This window comes from Asparagus officinalis, chromosome 5 (genome assembly GCF_001876935.1).
Source record: "Asparagus officinalis chromosome 5, Aspof.V1, whole genome shotgun sequence".
NCBI classification, from domain to species: Eukaryota; Viridiplantae; Streptophyta; class Magnoliopsida; order Asparagales; family Asparagaceae; genus Asparagus; species Asparagus officinalis.
Window position 1 is genome coordinate 49,865,960 of NC_033798.1, and position 10,120 is coordinate 49,876,079.

At 32.3% G+C, this 10,120-nt stretch overlaps 1 protein-coding gene across 1 annotated transcript; it reads right to left on the reverse strand.

Annotated features, from left to right (window-relative positions):
* On the reverse strand, positions 6,130 to 7,101 carry LOC109841812. Its single transcript, XM_020410750.1, has one exon. The coding sequence runs from the start codon at positions 7,099 to 7,101 to the stop codon at positions 6,130 to 6,132; it is 972 nt and encodes a 323-aa protein (XP_020266339.1).

The window sequence follows — 10,120 nt, forward strand, 5'->3', positions numbered from 1 at the left end:
TTAGGTGTGAGCGTATATAATAATCATATTTTTATTACATTTTTACTCTCATTATCTATTTTGTTTAAATAAAAATATCACTAATAAACATGTGTTATCTTAATTTGCAGACTAATGAAGAAATAATGAATAAAATCTTAAAAAAAACTTAAATTTCCTCATTTTTAACTTTTTATTAAAGCTTGGCATCAAGCCAAACAATCTATAGAAGCAAAAGAAAGAAATATCCAATATGAAAAGAAATCAAATTAAAATCATGTTCAAGATGATTAGCCACAAAGAAATGACAATATCTCTCAATCCGGAACGTGAAATTTAACATATAATATATTAAAATCACCTATCCCAATGAGATGGAGCTAATTGCACTTTTAGAATTTTTGAATTCTAACCAATCGGTTGACCGACCAATTGGTTCATAACAAACTTGTTTTATGACAAAGATTTAATTCTTGAATCCCAAATAAAATTCACTACAAGAAATTACATCTTTAACGAAGGGATTTCCCTTCGTTAAAGAGCTGAAAACCTTCGTTATTGTATGCTAATGACGGGAAAAAATCCCTTCGTCACCCGTCATTGAAACCCTCTTCACTAAAGGGTCATGAAGGGATATACTACTCGTTATTATAGAGTCTATAACGATGGAACATATTACCATCGTTAATATTTACAACGGTAATTATCATCGTAGTTACCATCAGTGACGGGGTTATTTTCCCGTCATTATCATCAGTGATGGGATATTTTTCCGTCGTTACCATTAGTTACGGGGATATTTTCCCATCGTCACCATTAGTTACGGGGATATTTTCCAGCGTTGAAGACTAATTAATGACGGTTGGATACTGTCGTAAAAGTCCTCATAATGGGTAATTAGTAACCCATCAACGATGGTACTTTTCCTTCATTGATGAACAAAATACGGTTTATAAAACCGTCATTATAGACTACAAATTTTTAATATATATTAATAATAATTTTTTCATTCATAGGCAACTATCATATTATTCTTAATATAACATTAAGATTAATAACAAAAATATATTAAAAATACCCAATAATGAATAAGAGGGAAAATAAAAATTCTATTCATTAATAACATCAATAAATAAAATTCCACCATCCTCAAATATTCAATATTAATAACAAGAGTTAATATCCTAATCGTTCCAAAGAAAAATACATGAAACTATCTAAAACAAATTAAAATAAAAGTTTGTGGAAGACATATTCTTTCATCTCTAATCATCGTCAAAAGAAGACTTGAGCTACCCCCCTCCTAATCTTGCATGGATAGCCTGAAAATTTTTAAAAAATCACATAATTAAGAAATATTAATGAAGCAAATATTATCTTATTAAGTAAAAATCATATTTTTTAGTGCAAGTAATCAATCATAAATGTATATAAGAGATTTTACAAAAAATAATTACCTAGTCCTGTACACGTTTTCGAGTTTGAGGAGTCAATGAAGGTGATTGCCTAAAAAAAGGTTCTTGCATAGCTTTCACTTGTGACTCCAACTCAGACATCCTTTGTTGTTGTTGCTCCTGCTCATCTAAGCGTTGTTGAAGCATCTGGTTCTTTCTCTTTTCTTCTATAACCCGTGCTTCCAGATCAGATCGACTAGGGAGCGGTCCTCTCAAATCTTTTAAAGTAGTCCCGCCACCAAATACAGTGATGTGACTATGAGATTGCTTCCCCCAGATTTTCTCAACTATCTCAATGTCAGAAACTGAAGGGTTTGCTTGTTTGACTTGAACAATTTCATCCTATAAAAATTAAATTCATATGTTAGTACTATATAATATATCATTATCAAACTTAAACACATATTCTACTTACATATGTATCTTGATCCCCAATATCTAGTGTTTCATTAGCTTTCTTTTGAGTTTCATGAAACATTTGTGCCACATCAGGTGGATTTCCTGACTTGCCACCCTTATTCAAATATTAAATAAAAATGAGTACAATATCAAACTAAAAAACAAAGTAGTTTTAAATAAATAGGAAATAAGTTTTGAATGTATACCAATTCCCACGCAATTTGTCTAAAGGATTTGCTGCCCGTGTGGTGGAGCATCTTTCTTTTGCCTCTGTTAAGTGTATTTTGTTGGCTTGCTTTCTATACATCAAGATTAAAAGATAATTTCAACAATCTAATAATATACATGGAACAAAATTAATAAAATTAGGAGATTAATACCTAAAATTTTGAAGAAAAATAATGTTCCTTAACTAGCCAATCCCAGTCATCAACACTTACTTCTGTAGGTTTATTTCTAAGTACAACTTGCAATGAATTATCTTTCATATATTTCCTGTGCATGTCACCCCGCCACTTATTCCATAAATCGCGCAAGTGTCTCATTACTGACTCTCTCTTTTGCTCCATGTCCTCGGCGTCAAATTTATCCTATATCAAATTTGAATCAAAATTTAATTTATAAGAATTAAAAACCAATTAAAAAATTAATTTTTAATGTACCTTAATGGATGCCCACATATGATCTTTATTTTATTATGGTATTTTGGCCTAATTCTCAACAGCTACTGGGCAAATATTTCTATCACGAATAATAATTCTAAGATATCATGAAAATTCTGGTTCAATAGCTCTATTCTGATAAAAAGTAATGATCTTTTTCTCCTCATGTGACAAATTATTCAACTTTAGACACTTATTATTACCACGAGGTGTATTTTTCTTCTTTTGAGAATTATCAGCTGCATACATCACATCATATGTTAGAAACAAGATATAGTTTAAAAAAATTGATAAAAATATTCCTTCTTGTAATTAATAAAGAATATACCTTCTTGTTGAGATTCATTTAGTATTGCATCATCACTTTGCACTCGATGATTATTTGATTCTGTAAAAATTGAGTAATTATTAATTCAATCATAAAAAATAAATTGAAAGGTAAACATAAATAATAATAAATTTTAATTCTCATAAACCTGTAGAATCATCATTCTCTTCATTATTAGTATTTGCACTTCTCCTGCGATTTTGTACAAAATTCTCCTCTTCAAAGTTTTCTGAATCAGCGCTAAAATTTGCACCCATATTTTGAACTTGTATTGTGTTTTGAATATTCAAGTTCTTGTTAAGACAAGTACGAAGTTGTTCCCTTCTTAATGAATTTTCTGCAAGTGCTTGAAGTAGCTTCGTAATTAATGACCTGGGTGCTAGAAATTGTGCCTTTTTGCTTTTAGAAGTGACTTCTTGAGTTTTCATTTTCCTGCTATGAAAATAAATTTAAGTATTACTCACTATGTATGAAACAAATGTCAAAAGAGAAATGAATAAAAGAAGAAGATATCACGAAGAACAAGCATAATAATAAATACATAGTACACTAATGTAGAAACACTTGTTGCAATGTCAAAGCCACATTCAAAATAGGAAGAAAAGAAACATCATATGTCAAAAAAAGGAATAGTTATAGTAAGATACAACTTATATCTCAATAACACAATATCATTTGAGTGCCATTCTTTAATGAAAGCGTTTTAATCCTCTACTTGAGTCTTTTTCCTCTTTTTTGAAGTTGAGACCGAATTTACAATAATTGGATTAATATCGCTCATTCTCAAATTGATATCATCATGTACCAATGATGTTGATGCAATAGCCTGAGCATCAAATGATTCATCTTGCAAATAAGCTTCAACTCCATCGTCTGATATCTCACAATCATCTGTATCTGGTGGCATATCATAGGAATCACAGGGTTGTGCTTTAAGAACTACATGCCAACATTCATTGGCAATATCCTCAACATAAAAAACTTGTGATGCTTGGCCAGCAAGTATAAAATGGTCATTCATCTTTAGCAAGTGTCGACAGTTAATACTGATAAATCCATATTTGTCTTCTTTCAAAGCGGTCTTTTTTCCTTTACCGTGCACATCCCACCACTTACAACGAAATAGAACAACCTTTCTTCCACCAAGATACTCTTATTTGACAACTTCAACCAAAGCACCATAATAATCTATATCTCCATCATCACCACCATCACCAACAACTGCAACCCCGCTATTTTGAGTTGACAAACAATTATCACGACTTTCTGTATGAAATCGATGTCCATTTATGACAAATCTAGTAAAACATTTCACAATCTTACTTGGACCACAAGATAATGAAAGTAAGTCTTCATCTTCTCGATAACTCTATAAACCTAAACAAAACCAAAATATGATCAAGTCATGGAACATGTAATAAAATGAACCAAAAAGAAAAAAATAAGTCAAGATATTTACTAGAGATTGGAACCACTTGATAAAGTTCTTATCCCAAACTTTATCATCATAGTGATTTGTGGGTTCTCTCACGAATTCATTGTAGTCCTTACATTAAAATATCATAAATATGATTAACGTTGACTAAATATGATTAACGTTGACTAACTATAGTAAATTAAATAGAATCTTAAACTTTAGTCACTTACTTAATATGTGGTTACTGGTTGCACTTCATCACAATTCTTTAGAACATAAATATGAGCTTGCAACTACTCATGTTCATCAAGGTAGCGGGTGGTGGCAGCACCTAATGCCCGCCCACTATGTCTGAAAATAGATAGTTGTATTTCATGACATTCTCTATTGCCATCTTCATAATTTCTTTCAAGGCGATTAAACTTTGTCTCGAAGCCTTTTAGATACCTCGAGCAAAGAGTCATACATTCATCTGCTATATATCCTTTGGCAATTGATCCTTCTGGACAAGCCCTATTTCTGATATATGACTTATAAGTATAAAACTGACGCTCCACTGGGTACATCCATCAAAATCGAACAGGCCCTCCAAGTATGGTTTCAGATGCTAAATGAACTACTAAATGCAACATAACATCAAAAATTGAAGGTGGAAAAATCCTCTCAAGCTTACATAACGTAAGTGGAATTTGTTTATCAATTTGCTTTAGTTCATCCATCCGTAATGTCTTGGCACATAAAATAGTGAAGAATATGGAAAGTTCAATAATTGGTTCACACACTTTTGCAGGAAGAAGGCCACGAATCGATACAAGAATCAAGCGCTGCAAAAGAATGTGACAATAATGACTCTTTAACCCCAAAATTTTGCGCTCTTTAAGGTTAACACAATGAGAAATATTGGATGAAAATCCATCTGAAACTTTTAACTCCTTCAGAAATCGACAGAATTTGCTTTGCTCTTCTTGGGATAAAGTATAACAAGCTGCTGGCATCACAAGTTTATCTCCTCTCTGGATTAGATGTAACTCCGGTTTTAAACCCATTGCTTGTAAATCAAGACGGGCTTTGATATTATCCTTTGTCTTTCCTTTAATGTTCATGATTGTTCCCAGCAGACCATCACAAATATTCTTCTCAATATGCATGACATCTAAATTATTTCGCAATAAGAGAGATCTCCAATATGGCAAATCAAAAAAAAATACTTTTCTTATTCCAATTATCTCCCCGTCTTTCGTCTGATATTTTAATTTTCTTCTCAAGATGATTGGTCAAGGTGATCCCTATAAGATCTTCCACCTGCTTAAGGATGTCATCTCCGGTCAGCTTCGGCGCTGCATACCCTCTCTCCCTAGTGCCATCAAATGATTTCTTATCATTTCTTCAACTGTGATTTTCATCAAGATAGCGACGATGTCCCATATAGCGCTGCTTGCCTCCATTAGATAACCTGATAGAGTGAGTGTGCTTATTACAACAAGGACATGCTAATTTCCCCTTAGTGCTCCATCCAGATAAATTTGCATAAGCAGGAAAATTATTAATAGTCCAAATTAGTTCTGCACGTAAAATAAAATTCTGTCTCAGAGATACATCATATGTTCGAATGTCTGAGGCCCACAACTCCTTTAGTTCTTCTATCAATGGTTGTAAGTAGGTGTCAATAGCATCTCCAGGACCTATTGGACCAGGAATGAGCATAGATAAAATAAAATTAGATTGTTTCATGCACATCCATGGTGGTAAGTTATATGGTACAAGTAAAATAGGCCATATGCTATAAGAAACGTTTGAATTTGTGAAAGGCTAGAAACCATCACTTGCAAGACTGAGCCTAACATTTCGGGGCTCTTCGGCAAAGCTTTCATGTAGCTCATTAAAGTTTTTTCAAGCCTCAGAGTCAGCTGGATGCCTCATCACTTCGTCCTCAACTTGTCTTTCATGGTGCCATCTCATATCAGAAGCTGTCTTCGAAGACATGTAAAGCCTTTGCAATCGTGGCTTAAGAGGAAAGTATCGCAATGTCTTTTGAGGTATTTTTTTAGCATTTTCCTTTCGCTTGATCTCTTTTCCATGTTTATCAAGTTTCCACCTAGAAGCACCACATCTCTGACATGTATCAAGGCCTTCTTCACTTTTCCAAAACAACATGCAAGAGAATGGACACGAATCAATTTTTTCATATGATAGGCCAAGGTCTCGGATCAACTTTTTGGCCTCGTCATACGAATTAGGCAGTGTTGATTCCCCTGGCAATAGCTCCTCATTCAAAAACTGGAGAAACATTGAGAATGATTTATTACTCCATCTATTTAGGCTCTTTATGTGAAGTAGTTTCGCTAAAGAAGATAACTTTGAACATTTAGAGCTTTCATACAAAGGTTTCTCAGAGTCACCTAAAAGACTGTAGAATTGTTTTGCATGTCCATCTGGTTCCTGCTTAAGAATATTCTGACTCGATGTGGCATCAGGTGCAACAACGCTAGTTGAATTATGGAATAAATCTCCGATTATTTCTTGCATTTCATCATTACTTTGGCTTTCTTCTGCCATTTCTTCTTGTTCTTCATCAAACTCCGATATGGACTCACCCTGTCTTTCGCCGTGATGACACCAAAATCTATAGTTTTTAAAAATTCCATGAACAATCAAGTGGGTCTTTACCGACTCACGATTACCACACTTCACGTTGCTACATTTAATACATGAACATCGAATTTTAAAGTCACCATTCTTTTGATTGAAACTATCCAACAACTTCTCATATGTATAGTCTAAAAGCTTATCAACCCCTTCTTCATATTTTGGATCGAGTCTATCATCATCTACTTGGTCCATCCAATCTTTATTCGGTGCCATTTCAAGCAATGTACTAAAATTTTCTGAAAAATAATTCAATCTAGTCAAAAACTAAACACAAAGAAATGCTTAATTTTATTTGAGACTCATATGTTTATATATAGGGTCATTCAACATATAAAAGCATTTAAAAATAATAAACATCTGAAAGCATCTAATAAAAAGTAAATACAATTCATCGCAAGAACTACGGTTATAAAAAATTAGCCATCTGAATTGCACTTCCTAATACAGATTATTTTAGTTCCTAAAGAAATAAGAGACCGTAAATAAACAAGTTTTTAAACAATCATATAAATATTTTTTGATGGAAAGAATAGAATCAACACATTTTTGCAAATGTTTTTGGCTTTAATTGTTACAAGGGGTACTTAAGTGCAATCTAGTTTAAAGTATAAGGTGTGTACTAAAATCAAACAGTAACTTAACAGGGTAGAACCATCTTGGAATGTAATTTTCTCTTTTATCTTTTTATTTTCTTATGATATTTTTTCTTGCTTTAGATATTCAAGGAGCTAGAACCCACTTGAATTAAATTTATTTTTATACCTTGTAGTGTAGATTTACTTTCATGTATTTATTTTCTTGCAATTATTTTATAGTATAGATTTATTTTCTTGTATAGTTTAAATTTTATTTTCTTGTACTATTCACCAAGAGGCTAGAACCCTCTTGGGAATTAGTTTTTATTTTTGTTCGTTTTTTTATTTCATTCTCTCACTTAGAGGCTAGAACCCTCTTTGGACTTGGTTTTTATTTTCATTCTCTCCCTTTTATTTCTTTGTTTTTTATTTTCTAAGATGTGGATCTAAATCTTTTAGAATTTCTAGAATTGTATGAAACTAGTTTAATTTGTTTTATAAATTGTGAATTACTCTCCTGTACTTAAAATGATCATGTTTAGGATAATCAACTAGAGAACTAATTGGTAGGAGGAATTTTAGAATTACTATGTAGTTATTGTTCTTTTCATAAATATTAATTTTACTTAGATGATGATTTTATAAGTTATGCTTTCCTAAGTGGTTTGATAGTCTATAGTTAATAAATCTAAAGTAAAATGTGATAAAAAGAGAATGGTTCATAATTTGTAATTAAAATTGACTAATGAATTTAATTCTAGATTCCTCATATCTTTAATTAAATCCTCCATCTTTTACTTTCTTGATTTTTCTTTTTATTCTTGATTTTTCTTTATTTAATTCTTGATTTTATTTTCCTTCTATTTCTTCATCTTTCTTTCTCCCCTCTCAATTTAGTTTTGTTTATTTACATATTATCACAACCACTCTCCTCATATCTCTCCACAATCACACATTTATCACTCCTATTATCACACGTACAACTTAAGAATCACTTTTGATTAATTTCTACAATACCTTTCTCATTGGATTCGATATTTTTTTATACTGTAACTTATTTGTACAGTTGCAATCTCGACATATTCACAAACACCACAAAAGGACCATTTAATCAAGGAGAAAACCATACTTGAAAAGTGAAGGAAACTTGAGGAGTTGCACATGGTCAAGAATTTATCCACCAACTTGTACTAGAAGCAGCAATTGTTTTCAATAACATATGGTAATGTGGGAGTATCTAAGCAACTTCAATAAAAATAGTAATTGAGTTAGCAGTGATGAGGTAAAAACTGGGAGATGACGACATAGCTGTAATCTTGCTAAGTTATCTTTTAGCGAATTACCAATATTTAAAGACATAGCTAACCATTGGCAAGACAAAATTCTCTATGAATAATGATAAAGAAGTGTTCCTCACGGATGATTTTCAGTGACTACATGGTGTTAGTGATGAGTCAGGTGCTAGTACTAGGTAGGTAGTAGATGTACGTGGGAAGATATCTTTAAAGTAGACTAGTTTGCAAGCTAAGCCATGCTTCTTTTGTCAAAAGAAGGGTCACGTAAAGAAAGACTGCTTCAAACAACAAGAAATGGTTGATGAGGCAAAAGATGGAGGATCGGATTGTGACCTAATCTTCATATGCATCGATATCGAGGAAAATCAACGAGGGGATTTATTGCCAATTAAGAAGGAAGAAAGTCGGCGTGTTGAGGTGCTGATGGTTTTGGAAATAATACTTCTTCCGACTGTTGGATGTTAGATTCTAAAACATTGGCTCGAATATATTCCTAAACAAGCTGATAATCATATTTTATTACAATTTTATACCCTCATTATCTATTTTATATGAATAAATATATCACTAATAATTATTTTTATCTTTAATTGCAGGTAGTGAAGAATAAATCTAAAAATTCTCATCTCTCAACAAAAACCCCTTGAATAAATGAAGAAATGAAGCAAAGAAGCCCATTGGAAAAGCAAATTGTTAATTTATCCAAAAGCCTAAAATCAAAACAATGAAGCATAAAGAAATGAAGAAAAGCTCAAAGGGAAATGAAGAAGCCCAATGGGAATTCATGAAGCCAAAGTGAAAAACCAAACCAAAAACCCAAGCCCAAAAGAACAAGAACTAGCTTCGGACAACAACCAGAAGAAGGTCCACATCGATGCCAGCATCGATGGGGGCATCGATGCCAGCATCGAAGCCCGTATCGATGCCAGCATCGATACCCCTATCGATACTGGCATCGATACCATCAGCATTCTGTTACGGATCTAAGGCTAAAATTTGTTGGTTTTGAATAAGATTTGAATCCAAGGGCTCTCATTCACTGATGTTTACTATAAATAGGGGTAGAGAATGAGGGATTAGGGGTGTGAAAAATTTTGTAACTCTATTTGAAGAGGAGGGCTACTCTTAATTGAGAAGGTCTTCTAAAAATTATAACTTTTGTTGTAATTAATAATAATAATTTTTCTTCACTTTAAATTTATCTTTTCTCCTCTTTGTTGAATGATGAGGATGGAGATGAAGAGAAATTTGAAGGTTTACATTTCTTTTATTTTCCTCTTTTATTTCTTTTTAGTAATTTATTTATTATTGCTTATTAGTTAGATTTACATTCATGCTTGTAGTGTAGATTTATTTTTTTGT